This window comes from Oncorhynchus mykiss, chromosome 25 (genome assembly GCF_057628025.1).
Source record: "Oncorhynchus mykiss isolate SJ-2025 chromosome 25, ASM5762802v1, whole genome shotgun sequence".
Taxonomy (NCBI): domain Eukaryota; kingdom Metazoa; phylum Chordata; class Actinopteri; order Salmoniformes; family Salmonidae; genus Oncorhynchus; species Oncorhynchus mykiss.
The window spans coordinates 65,254,458-65,279,752 of NC_143046.1; the positions used below are offsets into that span (position 1 = coordinate 65,254,458).

Genomic DNA, 25,295 nt, shown 5'->3' on the forward strand with positions numbered 1-25,295 from the left:
CTTGCCTTGCCTTCTGAAAATAGAACAGTTCTATTCGTCTCTCACTCAACACAGCCACCCAGTTGTCAAGCACTCTGTCTTACAACTTTGACATTTTAGTAGCTTGGCTTTGCCTCAGACACAGAGGGAAAGAGTGCAGACGAATGGACGCAGCTTGGAAGTGAGTGATTGGCTGTGATTTTGGCTCAGATTAAGGACTGTGTTGGTGGTGAAATGTGAAGAAAAAATCACTTCCTTGCAGTCATTTTCAAATCTCTCTGTGTCACCATGTTGTAAGTGGAGAAACTTTGTAAAGTGCTAACCAAGCAAAACTGACACAGTAGCAGCAGGGAAACTCTTCTTCCAGTGCCACCACTTCCACTTTAACTCTTCTGTTGTCGTTCATTACCCCACATGCAATGAGGGTTCACTATAGTATTTCTTCCCCAATTACAGTGCAGGGATAAAGTCAGGGGACCTTATTAGGCTACAGACCCTCTGGAGTCCCACTGGTACTCAGGATGCAGATGGTGTAGGATGTGTTTGTTTGGCCTAAGTGCCTTGAAGAATAAGGATGTAGGATCTTAATTTGAGACCGTTTTCTATAGCAGGAAAATGCAGCAACAGGAAATGCAGCAACAGGAAATGTTAATTATTATGTGGATTATAACTAATGGACATTTTTATGTAGAGGTTGATTCATTTTACGTTAGGGCAAATCAAGTCATTTTAAAGTGGAAATGACAAACTATAGAAGCCTTTTTAGACCATGAGAGTGCTAGGTCACCCATTGTTTTTAGGCGTGTCTTTGAAGTCTTTGATCATTTGACTGGAGTGATCAAATTATGACCCTTCACCCGGAGCAGTTGTTTTCAATAGATGGACTGCAGTTTTAGTGAATGAGATCCAAAGCATTGGCTGTGTTGGTCTTGATATAGGATATTATAGGGTTACTTGTTTCTATCCTGGAATTGCTCATGCTTTTCAAGTACATCTGTCATAATTGTGTCTCTTGAAATTAATCTTAGTTCTAAAAGTGAACCATTCATTGTGACTGAGGGATTCAAATGCTTGTTTGTGTTGTCTGCACTCATGCAACACATTGAGTCTGTAACAACAGATGATTGCATGGGAGGATGTTTTTCTGGTATTCGTGTTGTTTCTCTTCATCCCTGTGTTTCAAAGGGGAGTGCTGACTACTGACTAGATTATCCCTCTCTACAGGCCTGATCGGTAATTGTAAATTGAGTCTATCTGGCTCTATTCCCATGTAGGGAGAAATTCAACAAACTTTTAATTGCTCCGTTCCTCTCGTCTCTATGAATGTTGCTATGGAAACTAAAGCCCATGTAGACCCTCCTCTTCCTTCCCATTCTCCCACTACACGCCTATATTAAATCAAATGAAATCAAATCAAATTGTATTTGTCACATGCGCTGAATACAACAGGTGTAGTAGACCTTACAGTGAAATGTTCACTTACAAGCCCTTAACCAACAAGCAGTTTTAAGAAAAATAAGTGTTATGAAAGTATTTACTAAAATAAACTAAAGTAAAAAAATAATTACATAAAAAATATATATACAGGGGGACAGGTACAGGCCAGTCGAGGTAATTGGGTCAAACCGGCCATGATCGGGAGTCCAACAGTGCGGCACACAATTGGCCCAGCATCGTCCGGGTTAGGGGAGGGTTTGGCCGGGGTTAATGATGGTGTTGGAGTCGTGCTTGGCCATGCAGTCATGGGGCGTACAGGAGGGGACTGAACACAAACCCCTGAGGTGACCCGTGTTGAGGATCAGCGTGGCAGACATGTTTTTACCTACCCTTACCACCTGGGGGAGGCCTGTCAGGAAGTCCAGGATCGAGTTGCAGAAGGAGATGTTTAGTCCCAGGGTCTTTAGCTTAGTAATGAGCTTTGAGGGCACTATAGTGTTGAACGCTGAGTTGAAGTCAATGAATAGCATTCTCACGTAGGTGTTCCTTTTGTCCAGGTGGGAAAAGGCAGTGTGGAGTCCAATAGAGATTGCGTCATCTGGGGATCTGTTGGAGCGGTGTACAAATTGGAGTGGGTCTAGGGTTTCTGGGATAATGGTGTTGATGTGAGCCATGACCAGCATTTCAAAGCCCTTCATGGCTACAGACGTGAGTGCTACGGGTCGGTAGTCATTTAGGCATGTTACCTTGGTGTTCTTAGGTACAGGGACTATGGTGGTCTGCTTGAAACATGTTGGTATTGTGGACTCGGTCAGGGACAGGTTGAAAATGTCAGTGAAGACACTTGCCAGTTGGTCAGCACATTCTCGGAGTACACGTCCTGGTAATCCGTCTTGTGAATGTTGACCTGTTTAAAGGTTTGACAAGCGTCGGAACCGGTGTAGTAGGATTCAATCTTAGTCCTGTATTGACATTTTGCCTGTTTGATGTTTTGTCGGAGGGCATAGTGGGATTTCTTATAAGGTTCTGGGTTAGAGTCCCACTCCTTGAAAGCAGCAGCTCTACCTTTTAGCTCAGTGAGGATGTTGCCTGTAATCTGTGGCTTCTGGTTGGGGTATGTACGTACGGTCACTGTGGGGATGACATCATCGATGCACTGATGAAGCCAGTGACTGATGTGGTGTACTCCTCAATGCCGTCAAAATAATATTTTATTTAACTAGGCAAGTCAGTTAACCTGGCCAACATCCAGTGAAATTGCAGAGCGCCAAATTCAAAAACAGAAATACTCATTATAAAAATTCATAAAACATACAAGTGTTAAACTTCGGTTTAAATATTAACTTCTTGTTAATCCAACCACGGTGTCAGATTTCAAAAAGGCTTTACGGCGAAAGCATACCATGTGATTATCTGAGAACAGCGCCCAGCAGACAAGTCATTACAAACAGTTACCAGCCAAGTAGAGGAGTTACACAAGTCAGAAATAGAGATAAAATTAATCACTTACCTTTGATGATCTTTATATAGTTGCACTCACAAGACTCCCATTTACTCAATAAATGTTTGTTTTGTTCGATAAAGTCCCTGTTTATATCAAAAAACCTTTGTTTGCGCATTTTGTTCAGTAATCCACAAGCTCAAACGCAGTCACAACAGGCAGACGAAAAATCCAAATAGTATCCGTAAAGTTCGTAGAAACGTTTCAAACTGTGTTTATAATCAAGCCTCGGGTTGTTTTTAGCCTAAATAATCAATAATATTTCAACCGGTCAATAACTTCGTCAATATAAAAGGTAAACAAGAAAGGCGCACGGATGTGCGCCTGAAAAATCTCTGGGACACTGTAGGGTCCACTCATTCAGAGTGGTCTTACTCTCTCATTTTTCAGAATACAAGCCTGAAACCATTTCTAAAGACTGTTGACATCTAGTGGAAGCCATAGGAAGTGCAATTTAAGTCCTACGTCAATAGAAAACTAACTCAGGTTTTCGCCTGCCAAATCAGTTCTGTTATATTCACAGATATTATTTTAGCACTTTTGGAAACTTTGGAATGTTTTACATCCAAATCAACCAAAAATATATCCATATCCTAGCTTCTGGGCCTGAGTAGCAGGCAGTTTACTTTGGGCATGCTTTTCATCCGGAAGTGAAAATAGTGCCCCCTACCTTAGTGAAGTTAAGAACAAATTCTTATTTACAATGACGCCCTACCCCGGCCAAACCCTCACGACTCTGGGCCAATTGTGCGCCGCTCTACGGGACTCCCGATCACGTCTGTTTGTGATAGAGTTCAGGATCGAACCAGGGTCTGTAGTGATGCCTCTAGCACTGAGATGCAGTGCCTTAGACCGCTGCGCCGATCGGGAGTTGAAATATTATATTCCAGTCTGTGCTAGCAAAACAGTCAGGTAGCTTTGCATCTGCATCATCTGACTACTTCCGTATTGAGCGAGTCACTGGTACTTCCTGCTTTAGTTTTAGCTTGTAAGCAGGAATCAGGAGGATAGAGTTATGGTCAGATTTGCCAAATGGAGGGCGAGGTAGAGCTTTGTTTGTGTCTCTGTGTGTGGAGTAAAGGTGGTCTATAGTTTTTTTCCCCTCTGGTTGCTCTTGTAACATGCTGATAGAAATGAGTTCAAACGGATTCAAGTTTCCCTGCAGTAAAGTCCCTGGCCACTAGGAGAGCCATCTCTGGATGAGCATTTTCTTGTTTGCTTATGGCCTTATACAGCTTGTTGAGTGCGTTCTTAGTGCCAGCATCGGTTTGTGGTGGTAAATAGACAGCTACGAAAAATGTCGATGAAAACTCTCTTGGTAAATAGTGTGGTCTATAGCTTATCATGAGATGAGCAAAACCTTGAGACTTCCTTAATATTAGATTTTGTGCACCAGCTGTTATTGACAAATAGACACAGACCACTACCCCCTGTCTTAGGCAGCTGTTCTATCTTGCCGATGCACGGAAAACCCAGCCAGCTATATGTTATCCATTTCGTCGTTCAGCCACGACTCAGTAAAACGTAAGATATTATAGTTTTTAATGTCCCGTTGGTAAGATAGTCTTGATCGGAGCTCATCCAGTTTATTATCCAATCACGTTGGCTAATAGGACTGATGGTAGACGCGGTTTACCCACTTGCCGTCGGATCCTTACAAGGCAACCCGACCTACATCCCCAATATCTCTGTCTCTTCTTCATGACGGGGATTTGGGCCTTGTCCGGTGTTTTTAGTAAATCCTTTGCGTCCGACTCGTTAAAGAAAAAATCTTGGTCCAGTACGAGGTGTCACTGTCCTAATATCTAGAAACTATATCTAGAAACTATTTTTGGTCATAAGAGACAGTGGCAGAAACATTATGTACAAAATAAGTTACAAATAATGTGAAAAACCACAAGCACAATTGGTGAGGAGCCCGTAAAACGTCAGCGTCAATTTCCTCCGGCGCCATTATTAGTCTCTTATTAGTCTCTTTAACAAGGGAGCTCCAACTGGCCCAAGCAGGCAACTCTCATTGCCATCAACACTTTGACCATGTAGGCATTGGTTCTGAATCACACACATATTCACACTTGGGCTTTTCCTGTGGACCTCGGCCCCAGTAGGCCTGCAGGCTGAACAGTCAATCAAGCTGCAGCTAATTGGGTCTTTTTCAGTATGCTGCACCTCTGCCCCATCTTACCAGAGCAGGCTCAGAATGTTGAATGACCACTGAGGTTACTGGCTGAAAAGTTAACAATGAAAACTGCTGGTGCCCTGCCTGTGGCAATGTGAAGGTGCTCCAGATGAACTGTCTGAGCAGAGTATGTGACTCACTTCTAAAAGTTTGGCCTGTCGCTGTAACAATGTCTGTATTAGATTTTTATAATCATAAATACATTTTCAACATACTGAGTATTGGAGAAGCAAGGTTGAAGCGGTCACAGTCTTAGCTGTGGAAACATGGCTGAGGGTTCTTTTTCAGAAGCCCAATGCCCCCCCTGAAATGAGTTGTCTTATGCTAGTGTGCATGATCATAACTTCCTCCTGCATTGTGTGCCAACCTTACAGTCAAACAATTACAACCCAAAGACTTTCATCAGAACAATGAAACAGCAAGGACGTGGTAGAACATGGATTTTCATCTTCTGGAGCTTTTTCTCCACGCTGAAAGATTCATTTTTATGTGTTTGCAGTACAATCCAGGCTTTCCTGTGATCAAAAGGATGAGCTATGTTGGTGGAGGAAAATGGCTTCAGTAAGGTGCAAAATTATCCGCTTGGGAACAGGAACATACTGTCATAAAACACTGAAAACGCACACATAACTGAGATGTATCCTGTTGAGAATTATCATGGGACTATTTCCAATACACATTCATCAATTAATGCATTTCTGTTTTCAAGACATTCTACATTGTTGATAAGTCAGCAGGAAAGAGAGTAATGGCTTGAGCAGGTACATGGGTTTCGTAATGACTGCCTAAAGAACTAGAATAGAGCAAAGGGAGGGAGGTGAGTGACTGTAAACTATACTGTATGTGTGTATTTGGTTTCTCCACTTTTGGCCTTTCCAGTCATTGCTTGTCTTGCTGCATGTGAGGGTTGTCCCAGTAGCTGTCACAGTTTCTCTCCCTGGTGAAACAAATCCAGGAGAGGCTCCCTAACACCCGGAGCCCCCTCTTCATGATTAGACCTGCTGCAGGCCCCCCTCTGGACCATAGAGGGTACAGGGAGACTCTCTCTACCCCAGCAGCCCTCATTCACACCTGCATCCCTAGAGCAGACCAGACCAGCTGGCACCAAGCTAGATATCAGCTTGCTATTCCCACAGTGTGATGCCTGGCTGGTCCTAGGAGAAAAAAAAAGTATGTTTGATTTCTTGCCTAAAAGTTACTTGCTCCATAAACAGTTCATTGTGATGGCTTTGGACTGTTAGAAAGCATGCACTAATCCATATGAAGATATCCAGAGCAAGTCAGAAGAATGTACTGGGTCTGTGAACTCTCACTGCACGTAGAAAGAGTTTACACTTATCCAATATGCACTTATCAGAAGTCTATTCTATATTTCAAATTGTTGGGCTCTGCTCATATGTTAATTGAGCAGTACAGAGAACCTCATTTAGCAGAAAGTAGGTCAGAAAACAGTCTTAAAAGTTTTCCGATTGGCCATCATGACTTTCACAGCCATAAATGTCAATGACGAGTGTGTCTGTGGAGGTGACGGCTGTTGAATCATTAATGCTCTATTACAGCCTTATACATTTTTTATCAAGGCCTCATTTTGGGAGACTTTTCTGGTTTTATTATCTTATTATTAGCTTGTCTCGCACCATTTACAGATTTAAGGTACTGTAGTTAGTATTAGTCACAATTTGAGCAAAGGCTCTTGTCATGACCGGTATTTAAACACATCCTGGTTGGTGGAAATGTAGTTCTTTCTCGTATCCAGTAGTAGCTCCCTACAGACATTATTTCAACTGAAACCACTCTTTCAATGAGATAGAAACTCCAGTTGGTAATCGAAACCACACAGCTTACATGGTACCACAAGACCTCATGGTGTTTCTGTGTTTATAAATTGTGTTTATAAGATTCTAGCATCATTAGGCTTCTGTAGGTTCAAACAGCCACTCTCACACGTGCCTGACCCTGTTACCTCCACTGGGCCCTCACACTCCACTCTGTAATGGCTGGTCAGGGAGCGTCCCAGGGCGTCTGGCTGAGTGAAATGGTGGCACTCCCCTGACAGCAGCATGGGCCCTCAGTAGCTTCACTGATAAGAGAGATTGTTGACAACGGGGCCCAGCGCACGCACGCGCACGCACGCACGCACACACACACACTCACGTGCGCGCACGATTGCCATTTATAGAGCTCAGTGCAGAGGGGTAAAGTGCTGTTATCGCCTGCTAGCAGGAATGTTCAGCTCTCAAAGCCCTCCACACCAAGCTGCAAACACCATTAGCTTCCATAGCGAAAAGATACGGCAATGTTCTGTACCCCTGCTAAGTACTTCGTGTCCACTGTCATCCTATAGGGAGATAATGAGTTATTTTAAATGCTGTTATGGAGTTCAAGATCCATTATTACACAAGAACAAAATAACTCAATCCTTTCACTGACTTTCTCAGGGTGTGTGGAGAGGCACTGCATTGTACAAAATGGAAATGGTTTCTAAGCTTTTTCCCCATTGTTTTGTCTCAAGGTTTGTATTCATACACAGGAAGGCAGTAAATATGGTTGGACTGATTGTGCCATTCTAAAATGTCTCTGCTCACAACACACCGGCTAAAGACAAGAATGTTAATGTAGCATACTGTAAAATCTCTGTTTCTTCTCTCTGAAAATACAGAGTTGATGCAGTGTGGTCTCTCTCTCTCTCTCTCTCTCTCTCTCTCTCTCTCTCTCTCTCTCTCTCTCTCTCTCTCTCTCTCTCTCTCTCTCTCTCTCTCTCTCTCTCTCTCTCTCTCTCTCTCTCTCTCTCTCTCTCTCTCTCTCTCTCTCTCTCTCTCTCTCTCTCTCTCTCTCTCTCTCTCTCTCTCTCTAAGAGCAGTCTGTGAAGAGGTATCAACAGCACAGCAACAGCACAGTCTGTGTAAAGGCAGAAATTCTCTGTGGATGAGCTTTCATTTAATAATTCATATGAAGACACTCATGGTGAGAGAATTGTAATTGTCTTGCCTCACTATTTCTCCTCCTCTCCTCGGTCTGAAACATTATAGGGCTATTATTAAATCCATAAGCATCTCAAATGTGTTGCTCAGGTACATATTTATTTTGTTGCAAGATGGCGTCTTGTCATGTCCCATATATATTTTTATATCTTTTCTTTGCATTCTTTTTAATATTTCTCCTAAACCTCAACTTCAAAATACTCTCCGGCAACCAGCCTCACCCAGTGTGGTGTGGATCTGTTTTTTTTCTAAAGTATTTCTACTAACCTCCAAACTGGAATACCTCAACATAAGCTAGCTAGCTAACTAGCTTTCAGCTATCATCTATCAATCAGCTAACCACTGCTAGCGGTCATCCGCTAACCTTTAGCTCGGAAAGCTCTCGCCAGTTCATACAACGCGTTTCAAACCAGAGCATACCGGATCTATTTTTCTCTCCATATCCCCGGATTCCTACCACAAACTCTGAACCTTTTCATCTGGATCATCGCAGCTAGCTAACTGCAACCCGGGTTGACTACTACTGGCTAACGTTTCCATCCCGGAGCTAGCACCAACTAGCCTGGCGCTAGCCCATGCTAGACCCATCTCCCGGCTAGGGCTCCTGGGATACTCCTGAAGCTCACTCCGGACCCCTGGAAGGATATTGACCTCATTCCGTCAATCCCTGGTTATTCGTTAAAAGTGCCTTCCTCACCATCTTAAATAAGCATGCCCCATTCAAAAAACGTAGAACCAGGAATGGATATAGCCCTTGGTTCTCTCCAGACCTGTCTGCCCTTGACCAGCACAAAAACATCCTGTGGTGTTCTGCATTAGCATTGAATATCCCCGTGATATGCATCTTTTCAGGGAAGTTAGGAACCAATATACACAGGCAGTTAGGAAAGCTACGGCTAGCTTTTTTAAATAGAAATTTGGATCCTGCAGTACAAACTCAAAAAAGTTCTGGGACACTGTAAAGTCCATGGAGAATAAGAGCACCTCCTCCCAGCTGCCCACTGCACTAGGCTAGGAAACACTGTCACTACCGATGAATAATAATTGAGAATTTCAATAAGCATTTTTCTACCGTTGGCCATACTTTCCACCTGGCTACCCCTACCCCGGTCAACAGCCCTGCGCTCCCCACAGCAACTCGCCCAAACATCCCCCACTTCTCCTTCCCACAAATCCAGATAGCTGATATTCTGAAAGAGCTGCAAAATTTGGACCCCTACAAATCAGCCAGGCTAGACAATATGGACCCTCTCTTTCTAAAACTATCTGCCAAAATTGTTGCAATCCCATTTACTAGTCTGTTCAACCTCTCTTTCGTATCGTCTGAGATTCCCATAGATTGGAAAGCTGCCTCGGTCATCCCCTTCTTCAAAGGGGGAGACACTCTAGACCCAAACTGCTACAGACCTATATCTATTCTACCCTGCCTTTCTAAGGTCTTTGAAAGTCAAGTTAACAAACAGATTACTGACCATTTCGAATCTCACCGTACCTTCTCTGCTATGCAATCTGGTTTCCGAGCTGGTCATGGGTGCACCTTAGCCACGCTCAAGGTCCTAAACGATATCATAACTGCCATCGATAAGAGACATTACTGTGCAGCTGTATTCATCGACCTGGCTAAGGCTTTCGACTCTGTCAATCACAACATTCTTATTGGCAGACTCAACAGCTTTGGTTTCTCAAATGACGGCCTCGCTTGGATCACCAACTACTTCTCCGATAGAGTTCAGTATGCCAAATCGGAGGGCCTGTTGTCCGGACCTCTGGCAGTCTCTGTGGGGGACCACAAGGTTCAATTCTCGAGCTGACTCTCTTCTCTGTATACATCAATTATGTCGCTCTTGCTGCTGGTGATTCTCTGATACACCTCTACGCAGACGACACCATTCTGTATACCTCTGGCCCTTTTTTGGACACTGTGTTAACTAACCTCCAGATGAGTTTCAATGCCATACAACTCTCCTTCCGTGGCCTCCAACTGCTCTTAAATGCAAGTAAAACTAAATGCATGCTCTTCAATCGATCGCTGCCCGCACCTGCCCACCCGTCCAGCATCACTACTCTGGACAGTTCTGACTTATGTGGACAACTACAAACACCTAGGTGTCTGTTTAGACTGTAAACTCTCCTTCCAGACTCACATTAAACATCTCCAATCCAAAATAAAATCTAGAATCGGCTTCCTATTTCGCAACAAAGCATCTTTCACTCATGCTGCCAAACATACATCGTAAAACTGAACATCCTACCGATCCTCGACTTCGGCAATGTCATTTACAAAATAGCCTCAAACACTCTACTCAACAAATTGGATGCAGTCTATCACAGTGCCATCCGTTTTGTCACCAAAGCCCCATATACTACCCACCATTGCGACCTGTATGCTCTCGTAGGCTGGCCCTCGCTTCATACTCGTCGCCAAACCGACTGGCTCCAGGTAATCTACAAGTCTCTGCTAGGTAAAGCCCCGCCTTATCTCAGCTCACTGATCACCAAAGCAGCACCCACCCGTAGCACGCGCTCCAGCAGGCATATCTCACTGGTCACCCCCAAAGCCAATTCTTCCTTTGGCTGCCTCTCCTTCCAGTTCTCTGCTGCCAATGACTGGAACGAACTGCAAAAATCTCTGAAGCTGGAGACTCTTACCTCCCTCACTATCTTTAAGCACCAGCTGTCAGAGCAGCTCACAGATCACTGCACCTGTACATAGCTCATCTGTAAATAGCTCATCCATTCTACCTCGTCCCCATACTGTATTTATTTATTTATCTTGCTGCTTTGCACCCCAGTATCTCAACTTTGCACATTCATCCTCTGCACATCCTACAATTCCAGTGTTTAATTGCTATATTGTAATTACTTTGCCACCGTGGCCGATTTATTGCCTTACCTCTCTTATCCTACCTCATTTGCACATGCTGTAACGTCAACTCACCATCAGTACGACCAGGAATATGACTTTCCCGAAGCGGGTCCTGTGTTCTGCCTTTCACCCAGGACAACGGAATGGATCCCAGCCTGCGACCCATAACAAAGACGTCGTAAAAGAGTGAAACGAAGCGGTCTTCTGGTCAGGCTCCGGAGACGGGCACATCGTGCACCACTCCCTAGTATACTTCTCGCCAATGTCCAGTCTCTTGACAACAAAGTTGATGAAATCCGAGCAAGGATAGCATTCCAGAGGGACATCAGAGACTGTAACGTTCTTTGCTTCACGGAAACATGGCTCACTCGAGAGACGCTAACGGAAAAGGTGCAGCCAGCTGGTTTCTTCACGCATCGCGCCGTCAGAAACAAACATCTTTCTGGTAAGAAGAGGGGCGGGGGCGTATGCCTTATGGTTAACGAGACGTGGTGTGGTCACAACAACATACAGGAACTCAAGTCCTTCTGTTCACCTGATTTAGAATTCCTCACAACCAAATGTCGACCGCATTATCTACCAAGGGAATTCTCTTCGATTATAATCACAGCCGTATATATTCTCCCCCAAGCAGACACATCGATGGCTCTGAACAAACTTTATTTGAATCTTTGCCAACTGGAAACCACATATTCTGAGGCTGCATTCATTGTAGCTGGGGATTTTAACAAGGCTAATCTGAAATCAAGACTCCCTAAATTGTATCAGCATATCGATTGCGCAACCAGGGCTGGTAAAACCTTGGATCATTGCTATTCTAACTTCCGTGACGCATATAAGGCCCTCCCCCGCCCCCCTTTTGGAAGGAAGCCGTGGGACAGGCCAAATGGACCACAGATACACCCATGTCCATAATGCTGAAACTGACCTAGAAGAGAGGAAGAAAAAATACAAAAATACAAAATACAAAAAAAATAAAAAATTGTGTGTATGAAAATGTGTAGATATATGTGAATGCACTCCTTAGCGCCCCCAACCCTCTCCCATGCACAGCTGTGAGCTATAATTTGAATGCCGTTTTTTTTATCCCTTATTTATTTTTTTTTTTTTACTTCTTTACTTCTTTTTTTATTTTATTTTTATTTTTACTTCTATTTTTAAAACAAAACACCACAAACTCATGTCGGGAAAAGCAAAAAGGCTAAACTAATCTACGACCGTTCTGATAAAAACCTTTGGGCATTCAGCCTCGGGGGATGCCTTGCTTGACCACACCCTCCTTCCTTGCTCCTGGCCTGCCCTGCCTCTTCCACCAATCCAATTGTTTTTTTATGGACAGAAAAGAGCAGAGGCTCTAGCTGTCCGATCAGGTCCGTTGTCTACTTGCACTTTCGGACTCCATTTTGTTGCTCCCTGCCTACAGACAGAATCTAAAACAAGAAGCTCCCGCGCTGAGGTCTGTTCAATGCTGGTCCGACCAATCTGATTCCACGCTTCAAGACCGCTTCCATCACGTGGACTGGGATATGTTCCGCACTGGACTGGGATATGTTCCCATAGCAACGATTAAAACATTCCCAAACCAGAAACCGTGGATTGATGGCAGCATTGGCGTGAAACTGAAAGCGCAAACCACTACTTTTAACCAGGGCAAGGTGACCGGAAACATGACCGAATACAGACAGTGTAGCTATTCCCTCCGCAAGGCAATCAAACAAGCTAAGCGTCAGTATAGAGACAAAGTAGAGTCGCAACTCAACGGCTCAGACACAGGAGGTATGTGGCAGGGTCTACAGTCAATCACAGATTACAAAAACCAGCCCCGTCACGGACCAGGATGTCTTGCTCCCAGGCAGACTAAATAACTATTTTGCCCGCTTTGAGGACAATACAGTGCCACTGACACGCCCGCAACCAAAACATGAGGACTCTCCTTCACTGGAGCCGACGTGAGTAAAACATTTAAACGTGTTAACCCTCGCAAGGCTGCAGGCTCAGACGACATCCCCAGCCGCGCCCTCAGAGCATGCGCAGACCAGCTGGCTGGTGTGTTTACGGACATATTCAATCAATCCTTATCCCAGTCTGCTGTTCCCACATGCTTCAAGAGGGCCACCATTGTTCCTGTTCTCAAGAAAGCTAAGGTAACTGAGCTAAACGACTACCGCCCTGTAGCACTCACTTCCGTCATCATAAAGTGCTTTGAGAGACTAGTCAAGGACCATATCACCTCCACCCTACCTGACACCCTAGACCCACTCCAATTTGCTTACCGCCCAAATAGGTCCACAGACGATGCAATCTCAACCACACTGCACACTGCCCTAACCCATCTGGACAAGAGGAATACCTATGTGAGAATGCTGTTCATCGACTACAGCTCAGCATTTAACACCATAGTACCCTCCAAACTCGTCATCAAGCTCGAGACCCTGGGTCTCGGCCCCGCCCTGTGCAACTGGGTACTGGACTTCCTGACGGGCCGCCCCCAGGTGGTGAGAGTAGGTAACAACATCTCCACCCCGCTGATCCTCAACACTGGGGCCCCACAAGGGTGCGTTCTGAGCCCTATCCTGTACTCCCTGTTCACCCACGACTGCGTGGCCACGCACGCCTACAACTCAATCATCAAGTTTGCGGACGACACTACAGTAGGCTTGATTACCAACAATGGCGAGACGGCCTACAGGGAGGAGGTGAGGGCCCTCGGAGTGTGGTGTCAGGAAAATAACCTCACACTCAAAGTCAACAAAACTAAGGAGATGATTGTGGACTACAGGAAACAGCAGAGGGAGCACCCCCCTATCCACATCGATGGGACAGTAGTGGAGAGGGTAGTAAGTTTTAAGTTCCTCGGCGTTCACATCACAGACAAACTGAATGTTCAGGAGGCTGAAGAAATTTGGCTTGTCACCAAAAGCACTCACAAACTTCTACAGATGCACAATCGAGAGAATCCTGTCGGATTGTATCACCGCCTGGTACGGCCACTGCTCCACCCACAACCGTAAGGCTCTCCAGAGGGTAGTGAGGTCTGCACAATGCATCACCGGGGGCAAACTACCTGCCGTCCAGGACACCTACACCAACCGATGTCACAGGAAGGCCATAAAGATCATCAAGGACAACAACCACCCGAGCCACTGCCTGTTCACCCCGCTATCATCCAGAAGGCGAGGTCAGTACAGGTGCATCAAAGCAGGGACTGAGAGACTGAAAAACAGCTTCTATCTCAAGGCCATCAGACTGTTAAACAGCCACCACTAACATTGAGTTGCTGCTGCCAACACACTGACTCAACTCCAGCCACTTTAATAATGGGAATTGATGGAAATTGATGTAAAATATATCACTAGCCACTTTAAACAATGCTACTTAATATAATGTTTACATACCCTACATTATTCATCTCATCTGTATATGTATATACTGTACTCTATATCATCTACTGCATCTTTATGTAATACATGTATCACTAGCCACTTTAAACTATGCCAGTTTGTTTACAATCCCTACATTACTCATCTCATATGTATATACTGTACTCTATACCATCTACTGCATCTTGCCTATGTCGTTCTGTACCATCACTCATTCATATCTTTATGTACATATTCTTTATCCCTTTACACTTGTGTGTATAAGGTAGTAGTTTTGGAATTGTTAGGTTAGATTACTCGTTGGTTATTACTGCGTTGTCGGAACTAGAAGCACAAGCATTTCGCTACACTCGCATTAACATCTGCTAACCATGTGTATGTGACAAATAAATTAGATTTTATTTGATTTATATAGATTTTCCTACTGTATTATTGATTGTATGTTTGTTTTATTCTATGTGTAACTCTGTGTTGTTGTATGTGTCAAACTGCTTTACTTTATCTTGGCCAGGTCGCAGTTGCAAATGAGAACTTGTTCTCAAATAGCCTACCTGGTTAAATAAAGGTGAAATATATCTATATATTTTTTAAATGTAATATCGACAACTTGAGGGCCTGCGTAATCTACTTAACACAACGCTGGTTGGCAAGGAGATGATAGCCATAGACAGACATGCTGATTGGGTCTACTTGTGATTGTTCCTCCTGGTTGTTTACACTTGTTGAAAAGCTGTGCTGTCTTACTTTACTGTCCTTGGCGTGTGAATTGTATTGGCCAGAATGCTGCACATCTCTATAGTTGTCCTTGTGAGTACACAGTACTGAGGCATGCCGTGCAACTGCAACCTGCTGCAACCACTGAGGAGAGGAGGCAGTTGGCTCTTGGTGCGCTTGCTTGCTCAGAGATGACATTCTGAAGCTAAGGAGGCTGATGGATCGACTTCACACGTGCAAATGTGTCAGTTTAAATGATGGATGAGAGGAGAGGAAGAGAAGGGGGTCAGGAACATGCTGGAATGGCAATGGCACACAACAGAGAATTGCTTGACTTTATCACTGTTCCCTATAGGGCTCTATGCAAATGACTGATAAAGAGTGTTTTCTGATTGTTTCTGACTCCTGACTACCATGCCATCTCCCATTTAACAGTGCAGATAAATACAGATTACCCTTCTGAGATGGGGAAGTGAAGGGAGCAGCCAAATCAAATATGCTTTTGCACACAATCAGGATTTTGAATTCATTCGAGCATAATCAGCTTTGTTGCAGTCAGTGTGTGTATGTGTGTTTGCCACAAAATGAAGGATTTAATGGCCAGTGAGCACAAGGTGAGGTGGGCTCTGGATAATAATGAGTGTACTAAATCATTTGGTGTGAATTTCTGGTCTGAGAGTCCATCAGTCTGGGCTTGTGGTGCCCTTATTAAGCTTCTCCACCTTAACGCAAACCTCTGCTGCAAGGAGCTATAAATGTGTGCATAATGTGTCCGTGCGAGTGATATTGGCTGACTGTAGAGTGAGGCTGCTGGTGTGTGATGTGGTGGGGAGCTCACTGCCTGCCGTGCATTTGAGTTGTGATGTTTATCTTAGCCTCTGAGGAATCACTCTGACAGACTTCCTCAACGTCTTCCCATTGGAGTGCCTTGTTACCGTGGGAACTGTGGGGCTCAATAAACAGACCTTTTTTTGCAGGCCACAGCACACAACAAGTAATCCCCATCACCATTGGATTATAATATGAAAATGAATACTTTTTATGGAGAAACTGTGGAAGTTTTAGTTCGTGCTCTAACCCTGATCACTTGTGTTGTTTCTCCTCTCCCTGTTAGATTGAAGACGTCATTATGCGGATACAGGATGAGAAGGCAGGAGGTGTGGCCATCCGAACTGTCAAGAGCTTCCTGTCCAAGATCCCCAGTGTGGTATCAGGTGACCAGCTGTGTGTGTGTGTGTGTGTGTGTGTGTGTGTGTGTGTGTGTGTGTGTGTGTGTGTGTGTGTGTGTGTGTGTGTGTGTGAGCGTGCTTGCTGCATGTTCAGCATGTGTGTGCGTGAGATAGAGGCAGAGAGAGAGAGAGAGAGAGAGAGAGAGAGAGAGAGAGAGAGAGAGAGAGAGAGAGAGAGAGAGAGAGAGAGAGAGAGAGAGAGAGAGAGAGAGAGAGAGAGAGAGAGAGAGAGAGAGAGAGAGAGAGAGAGAGAGAGAGAGAGAGAGAGAGAGAGAGAGAGAGAGAGAGAGAGAGAGAGAGAGAGAGAGAGATATATATGACTCAGTGTGGCTCAGCAGAGAGAGAGAAGGAGTCAGAATCATTAAAGCAAATATGACCTTTCAGGCTCATTTGAATTGCTGCCTCTGCAGATTGGGACAGATGAGGCAGTCTCAGCCCGTAAGGTTTTGGCAGAGAAGCCTGATGTGATGTCTGGTATGTCGCTGCCCTTGTCATTATGCAGTGTGGCTGGTTGTGTGTTGGGTGACATGGTTTAAGGGGGCAGTGTGAGTGAGTAAGACAGTTTTGGCTGGTGTATGTGTGTTAGCTTGTGAGTCAACAGAGTCAACAGTATCTATGGGGCTGGTGGGGAGTGGGTGGGGGGATGCTCTCTGAGTGTGACTCACCCCCTCACATGTCTCCCTAGGCCTGCTGTGTCACACTTGACTCTCTCAGTCTCACTCCTCACTCCCAAGTGCTAGCATTGTGCCAAATATGTTGCTGTCCAGGAGTTAGACAAAAGACCTGGTTTCCTGCCTATTGTTAGTCCAAGATCACATTGTTCCGTTTGAATTGTTGCTGCAAACACCTGCTCACCTGTGCCACATTCAGCCTTAGCCAAGGGCATTTGTATTTGTATTTATTATGGATCCCCATTAGCTGCTGCCAAGGCAGCTGCTACTCTTCCTGGGGTCCAGCAAAAAGTAAGGCATTTATAGACATTATAATAGCATTTCTAAACACTAAAATACATTTTGCAACAGATTTCACAATACATTAAGTGTGTGCCCTCGTGTCACTACTCTACTATAACAATCCAGGTGTACATGTGTGTATCGTGTGTATGTTATGTGTGTTTGTACCTCTGTGTTTGACTCTTCACAGTTCCTACTGTTCCATAAGGTGTATTTTTGATTTTAGTGAGTTACTTGATGTGGAATTGAGTTCCATGTGCACATGGTCCTATGTACTGTAGTATTGTGCGCCTCCCATTGTCTGTTCTGGACTTGGGGATTGTGAAGAGTCCTCTGGTGGCATGTCTTGTGGGGTATGCATGGGTGTCCGAGCTGTGTGCTGGTAGTTTAAACAGACAGCTCGGTTCATTCAACATGTCAATACTTCTTACAAAAACAAGCAGTGACGAAGTCAATCTCTCCTCTACTTTGAGCCATGAGAGATTGGCATGCATATTATTAATGTTAGCTCTATGTGCACATTTAAGGGCCAGCCATGCTGCCTTGTTCTGGGCCAGTTGTAATTTTCCCAAGTCCCATTGTGTGGCACACACGACTGGGCAGTAGTCCAGGTGTGATAAAACTAGGGGCCTTGTTGATATTGTTGTTAAGAAGGCACAGCAGCACTTTATTTTAGACGTATTATGGACAGACCTCTCCCCATCTTAGCTACTGTTGCATCAATATGTTTTGACCATAACAGTTCACAATCCAGGGTTACTCCAAGCAGTTTAGTCTCCTCATCTTGCTCAATTTCCACATTACTCAAGATTTTGTTGAGGTTTAGGGTTTAGTGAATGATTAGTCCCAAATACAATGTTTTTAGTTTTTTAAATATTTAGGACTAACTTATTCCTTGACAGCCACTCTGAAACTAACTGCAGCTCTTTGTTAAGCGTTGCAGTGATTTCACTCGCTGTAGTAGCTGTAGTAGCTGACGTGTATAGTGTTGAGTCACCCGCATACACACAGTAGACACACAGGCTTTACTCAGAGCCAGTGGCAGGTCATAAGTAAAGATTGAAAAAAGTAAAGGGCCTGGACAGCTGCCCTGGATAATGTTGTTCATTTATTTACTGTAAAATAGCATTTTATCTGGTCAAATACTATTTTTTCCAAAAGTTACTAAGGGTGGATAACAGGCTGATTGGTCGACTATGTCAGTATTGTAGCTGTGCTGTAAGCTAAAAGTAATAGATTGTTAAGGGGAGACCAGTTCAAGGACTGTTGCATCTTTTGTGTAGAGACTTTCTGTGTGTACAATGCTATTTCAATGTCACTGTCAACCATTCTTCTCTTTTGAATACCAGGAGCAGACATTGTCCTGTGGCTGGTGAAAAACCTCTCAATTGAGGACTCAGGTATGCCTGCTATGTACACAGCCATATTTCACAGGGATGACCACTGTTCTCAGCCTCTACTCAAGCATTAAAAAGGGAAGCCATTTTTCTCTACTCAGCGTTAGTATCCTGTTCTCGCTCCTGCAGCTGAAGCCATCCATTTAGGGAGCCTGATTGCTGCCCAGGGTTACCTCTTCCCCATCTCCGACCACGTCCTCACTCTCAAAGATGATGGGACCTTATACCGCTTCCAGGTAAGCTACCATGATATTTTCAGGCACCAGTATACCTACCATCCTTAGTGGTCCTAAACTGGATTTACTGTCCAAACCACCAACCATAACATGTGTCATGACCATTATCACATGAAGGCAAAGGAGTGGAGAAATGATCCCTGTGAACTGTCCAGAACAGAACAGTAGCCTCATTACCTTGTGGCTGGTCACTTTACGCTCTAAAGCAGAAATAACCAGGGGAGAATATGTTCTAACGGAGCCACTGATGTGAGAGATTCCTCTAGTAGTCTGATCCTCACTATACAGGTCAAGCGTTGTAATCAGTCTGGACGCACCGCTTTGGAAATGTTTGCCTAATCAGTCTCCTCTCACTGCCATAATTTACTCCATTAACCTGTGGTTAAATCACTTGAGATATGGTTGAGTATTATCACTATGTAATAAATATAGATATCAATATTGCTATAATAGATTATACCAATTGGAGAGGCACAATGTACAGTGTTGCAGATCTACTCACAGCATCCCGCAATCTGGTGTAGGGTAGTGTGTACACTTATTACTATGTAAATAGTCCGGGTGGCCATTTGATTAATTGTTCAGCAGTCTTATGGCTTGTGGGTAGAAGCTGTTAATTAAGGAGCCTTTTGGACCTAGACTTGGCTCTCAGGTACCGCTTGCCGTGTGGTAACAGAGAGAACAGTCTATAACTGGAGACTTTGACCATTTTTTGGGCCTTACTCTGACACCGCCTAGTATATAGGTCCTGGATGGCAGGAAGCTTGGCCCTAGTGATTTATTAGGCTGTACGCACTACCTTCTGTAGCGCCTTACGGTCAGATGCCGAGCAGTTTCCATACCAGGCGGTGATGCAACCAGGATGCTCTCGATGGTGCAGCTGTATAACATTTTGATGATCTGGGGACCCATGCCAAATCTTTTCAGTGTCCTGATGGGGAAAGGTGTTATTGTGCCCTATTCACGATTGTCTTGGTGTGTTTGGACCATGATAGTCTGTTGGTGATGTGGAACAGAGGATCTTGAAACTCTCAACCCGCTCCTTGGTGGTGGTTTCTTGCTCGTTTCTGCAGAGTTTGGATGGTCCCTCATGGACTGCTCGTTTGGGTTGTGTCTCTGGTTACTTTGTCAGCTGGCTCTTCCTTTCCTTGAAGAAGGTTAGCTTAAATGCACCATTCAGGCTACACTAGCCCTTTAAGGACTAAGCCTCCTTCTAAGACTGATTAGTGCATGGGTTCTTCCGTCCCAATTTCTGTACTGGATTACAGGTACTATTCCCTAAAAATGTATTTCCCCTAACTTATCAGTTCACCAGTTCTTTCCATTAAAAGCAAAGGTCCAGGCGCTGTGGTCAGCCTGCTGGAGATGGAGGTCCTTCTACCCCCCTCAAAATCAAATCAAGTCAAATCCTATTTTATTTGTCACATACACATGGTTAGCAGATGTTAATGCGAGTGTAGCGAAATGCTTGTGCTTCTAGTTCCGACAATGCAGTAATAACCAACAAGTAATCTAACCTAACAATTTCACAACAACTACCTTATACACACAAGTGTAAAGGGATGAAGAATATGTACATACAAATATATGAATGAGGCGGCAGGGTAGCCTAGTGGTTAGAGCGTTGGACTAGTAACCGGAAGGTTGCAAGTTAAAACCCCCGAGCTGACAAGGTACAAATCTGTCGTTCTGCCCCTGAACAGGCAGTTAACCCACTGTTCCTAGGCCATCATTGAAAATACGAATTTGTTCTTAACTGACTTGCCTAGTTAAATAAAGGTAAAATGAAAATAAAAAATAAAATGATTGATGGTACAGAACGGCATAGGCAAGATGCAGTAGATGGTATCGAGTACAGTATATACATATGAGATAAGTAATGTAGGGTATATAAACAAAGTGGCAAAGATTAAAGTGGCTAGTGATACATGTATTACATAAAGATGGCAAGATGCAGTAGAGGGTATTGAGTACAGTATACACATATGAGATGAATAATGTAGGGCGTGTAAACATTATATTAAGTGGCATTGTTTAAAGTGGCTAGTGATACATTTTTTACATCAATTTTTCCATTATTAAAGTGGCTGGAGTTGAGTCAGTATGTTGGCAGCAGCCACTCAATGTTAGTGATGGCCTTGAGATAGAAGCTGTTTTTCAGTCTCTCTGTCCCTGCCTTGATGCACCTGTACTGACCTCGCCTTCTGAATGATAGCGGGGTGAACAGGCAGTGGCTCGGGTGATTGTGGTTGTTGTCCTTGTCCTTGATGATCTTTATGGCCTTTCTGTGATATCGGGTGGTGTCCTGGAGGGCAGGTAGTTTGCCCCTGGTGATGCGTTGTGCAGACCTCACTACCCTCTGAAAAGCCTTACGATTGTGGGCGGAGCAGTTGCCGTACCAGGCGGTGATACAGCCCGACAGGATGCTCTCGATTGTGCATCTGTAAAAGTTTGTGAGTGCTTTTGTGACAAGCCAAATTTCTTCAGCCTCCTGAGGTTTGAGAGGTCCAGCGGAATAAGAGGATAAGGGCTATGACAGAGAGAGGGGGGGGAGTAGTGCTTTTTCTAGTCCCGTGAGGTCACATGGTGTGGCACCTAGGTGTGAAGGGCCACTGTTATTAACTTTTATCGTAAAGAGAGAAAGATTGAATTGAGAGAGAGAGAATAGCCATAGTATGACATTTTAAATGTCTCTATTCCTGTGAAATGTTTCTGAGTGTAATGTTTATTTTTTACTTTAGTTTATTATCAATTTCACTTGCTTTAGGAAAGGGAGAAACCTAGTTGTCCAACGGAATGTATTCAACTGAAATGTGTCTTCTGCATTCAAGCCAACCCCTCTAAATCAAAGAGGTGCAAGGGGCTGCCTTAATTGACATCCATGTCTTCGGCACCCTTGTGAACAGTGAGTTAACTGCCTTTTCTCAGGGGCAGAACAACAGATGTTTACCTAGTCAGCTCAGGGATTCGATCTAGCAACCTTTCAGTTACTGGCTCAACGCTCTAACCAGTAGGCTACCTGCCGCACCACATGGTGCAATGCCCTTTGACTTGAATTAAGAGCTTGGAGGAAGTCAGTAGCCCATAAAAGTTCAGCATTATAGACAGACAGAAAAAGGATGTTCCACAATGTTCAACACAAGACATTAAAACGACACGTCGCTACACTGGCATTGCTGTTCCGTCCTCGAGGTAATCTAATGTACTGTCAGGGCCGTGCATCATGACATACAGTACAGTATGTTACAGTGTAGTGGAGGCTAAATGGTTCCTGGTCCTGCTAAAAGGATCCAGAAGAATGAGTCACTATGGCTGACTGATTAGCAGGCTAATCCCAGCTGGGGGCAGCTCTCTTTGGGAAGCATTGGGCTAGCACTCCTCTCTTCCTCAGCACTTGTCCTGTGTCACCCACCCATCCCAGTCCTCCCCCCCAATCTACCGAAGAGTCCATTTAGCCATGCTTCTTTTCCTCAGATTAAAACACATTATGTCCTTTTTTTCTGGAAGGGGATGTGTGCGTGTGTGTCACCCATATTCAATGGAACTAAAAATACCCTTTCTCTGATGCTATGTCATGGTGCAACAAGCGAGCGTCATCATTGCCATTTAAAAGAGGACCCGCATGACCTGTTGAATATATTTTATGTGTCTGTGCCAGCACTGAGGAGTCACAGAGGCTGTGTGGGTACACTATGCTATAAATAGCTGCTGTGTCTTTTTGGAAGCCCCACTTTTAATGACAACTTCCTGCTGTGCTTTGAGACAAATCTGTGATGTTTCAGGGCAAGCAGACTCACGTCATAAAATGTTGTTGAAGCAGTTTGGTAATAGACAGAGTAGATGAATCTCTGTTTATCTATCAATCTTCATTCAGCAGCAAAGTATACGTTAATAACTTCTTATGGCTGCAGGGGCAGTATTGAGTAGCTTGGATGAAAGGTGCCCAGAGTAAACAGCCTGCTCCTCAGTCCCAGTTGCTAATATATACATATTATTAGTATTGGATAGAAAACACTCTGAAGTTTATAAAACTGTTTGAATGATGTCTGTGAGTATAACAGAACTCATGTGGCAGGCAAAAACCTGAGAAGAAATCCAAACAGGAAGTGGGAAATCTGAGGTTGGTCGATTTTCAACCCACCCCCTATTGAATACACAGTGGGATATTGGTTATGTTGCACTTTCTAAGGCTTCCACTAGATGTCAACCGTCTTTAGAAACTTGTTTGAGGATTCTGCTGTGAAGTGGGGGCTCATAAGGGCTGTTTGAGCCAGGGGTCTGGCAGAGTGCCACAGCCTCTGAGGCGTGGTCACGAGAGAGTTAGCTCTCGTTCCATTACTTTTCTACAGACATAGGAATTCTCCGGTTGGAACATTATTGACGTTTTATGTTAAAACATCCTAAAGATTGATTCCATACTTAGTTTGACAAGTTTCTACGGACAGTAACAGAACTTTTTGACATTTCGTCTGCAACTAGGGAACACGCTTCATGACTTTAGATTTGTTTACCAAACGTGCTAACAAAAGTAGCTCTTTGGACATAAATGATGGACATTATCGAACTAAATCAAACATTTAATGTGGAACTGGGATTCTTGGGAGTGCATTCTGATGAAGATCATCAAAGATAAGCGAATATTTATAATGCTATTTCTGACTTCTGTTGACTACCCAATATATCTTTTTGGCTGCTTTGTTGTCTGAAATCTGTACTCAGATTATTGCATGGTTTGCTTTTTCCGTAAAGTTCTTTTGAAATCTGACACAGCGGTTGCATTAAGGAGAAGTGTATCTATATTTTCATGTCTAACAATTTTGTTTTCATCAACATTTATGATGAGTATTTCTGTAAAATGATGTGGCTCTCTGCAATATCACCGGATGGTTTTGGAAGTAGTGAATGTAACGCGTCAATGTATACTGAGATTTTTTTACATTAATATGCACTTTATCGAACAAAACATATATGTATTGTGTAACATGAAGTCCTATGAGTGTCATCTGATGAAGATCATCAAAGGTTAGTGATTCATTTTTATCTCTATTTGTGCTTTTTGTGACTCCTCTCTTTGGCTGGAAAAATGGCTGAATTTTTCTGTGACTTGGCGGTGACCTAACATAATAGTTTGAGGTGCTTTCGCTGTAAAGCCTATTTGAAATTGGACACTTTGGTGGGATTAACAACAAGATTACCTTTAAAATGGTTTAAGATACATTTATGTTTGAGGTATGTTAATTATGAGATTTCTGTTGTTTGAATTTGGTGCTCTGCACTTTCACTGGCTGTTGTCATATCAATCCCTTTAACGGGGTTGCAGCCATAAGAAGTTTTTAACCTGTATGTTAGATGTGTCAATTCTGACACATATTCAGATCTCAATCATCTTGATTTACTTTTGTTCTGAAACTAATTATGAGTGATATTGGAGATGAAATATCATGTCGTGGAACGTCTCTGTGTTCTAATTCCGCTCGTCATTAAGAATGCACGATAGATCTGAGAAATCATTTATTTATGCACTATGGAATGAACTGTGAATCTGAAATATCAATTGCAATAGTTGATGAAATATGAATGGAGAATATAGATACGGTTCTTCCCTAGATAGTTATGCAGAGCACAAGAAGGTAATTGATCATCAGGTCACTCATCTTCTTTGAACTTGTTAATGTTCTTAGAGAGGAAAAGGTAGGAACAGAGAGTTTGGATGGTTTGTATTTTCTCCAGCATCTTCGTCTCAACAGAAGTCAGGGCTATGAGCCAGGGTGGACTGGACACAACATGCATATTCAAACCTTCAAAAGAACTGGGCCCCCGAAATATGTTTAAAACCTCATTATTTGACATTCAGATCCACATAAAAAACAATGCTAGCTGAGAGAAACTTCAAACACTGCTGCTAGAGACAGTGTGGGGGACATTGTCTGCATCAACATTAGAACAACTATAGAGAGGGCAGATGCTTGGATGTTTAAACGTTCTTAAGATGATGAATAGTTTTATGATGTCTCCACTTTCCTCCTCAGGCTCCATACTTCTGGCCCTCTAATTGTTGGGAACCTGAAAACACAGACTATGGTAAGATAGTTTGGGTTCCCTAGGGGTGGAATTTCAAAAATATTACTGAACTCAGCTCAAAATGTGTCTAAATATTGCCTCTGACATTTAATTATCCGTGCATAAACTCATTTTCCCCCCTGATGCCCCCCCCCCCCTCCCTGCCAGCCTAGCCTATAATCCTGCTCAGTGCAGAGTGTCTGGCCCAGACTGTGTCATATCCTCCTGCCTACAGTGTAAACACAGACTATGGATCTGTTGTCTCACACCCATTATTGATTGAGTGGCCCACTCTGTAATGCATCCCACTATCTGTCCAGGAGGATCTCATCTCACCCCTAAGCTTGCAGCGCTAGATTAGCCATCCAGGGTATAGGGGCGTT

At 43.8% G+C, this 25,295-nt stretch overlaps 1 protein-coding gene across 1 annotated transcript in view; it reads left to right on the plus strand.

Annotated features, from left to right (window-relative positions):
* The window catches only part of LOC110505520 (regulator of G protein signaling 6), a 76,332-nt gene that overhangs the window by 19,864 nt on the left and 31,173 nt on the right, over window positions 1–25,295 (plus strand). Inside the window, exons 3-6 of the mRNA XM_021584793.3 lie at window positions 16,152–16,251; window positions 18,569–18,619; window positions 18,746–18,852; window positions 24,882–24,933. Of these exons, the coding sequence (XP_021440468.3) occupies window positions 16,152–16,251; window positions 18,569–18,619; window positions 18,746–18,852; window positions 24,882–24,933 (310 nt within the window). The remainder of the gene's footprint in view (window positions 1–16,151; window positions 16,252–18,568; window positions 18,620–18,745; window positions 18,853–24,881; window positions 24,934–25,295) is intronic.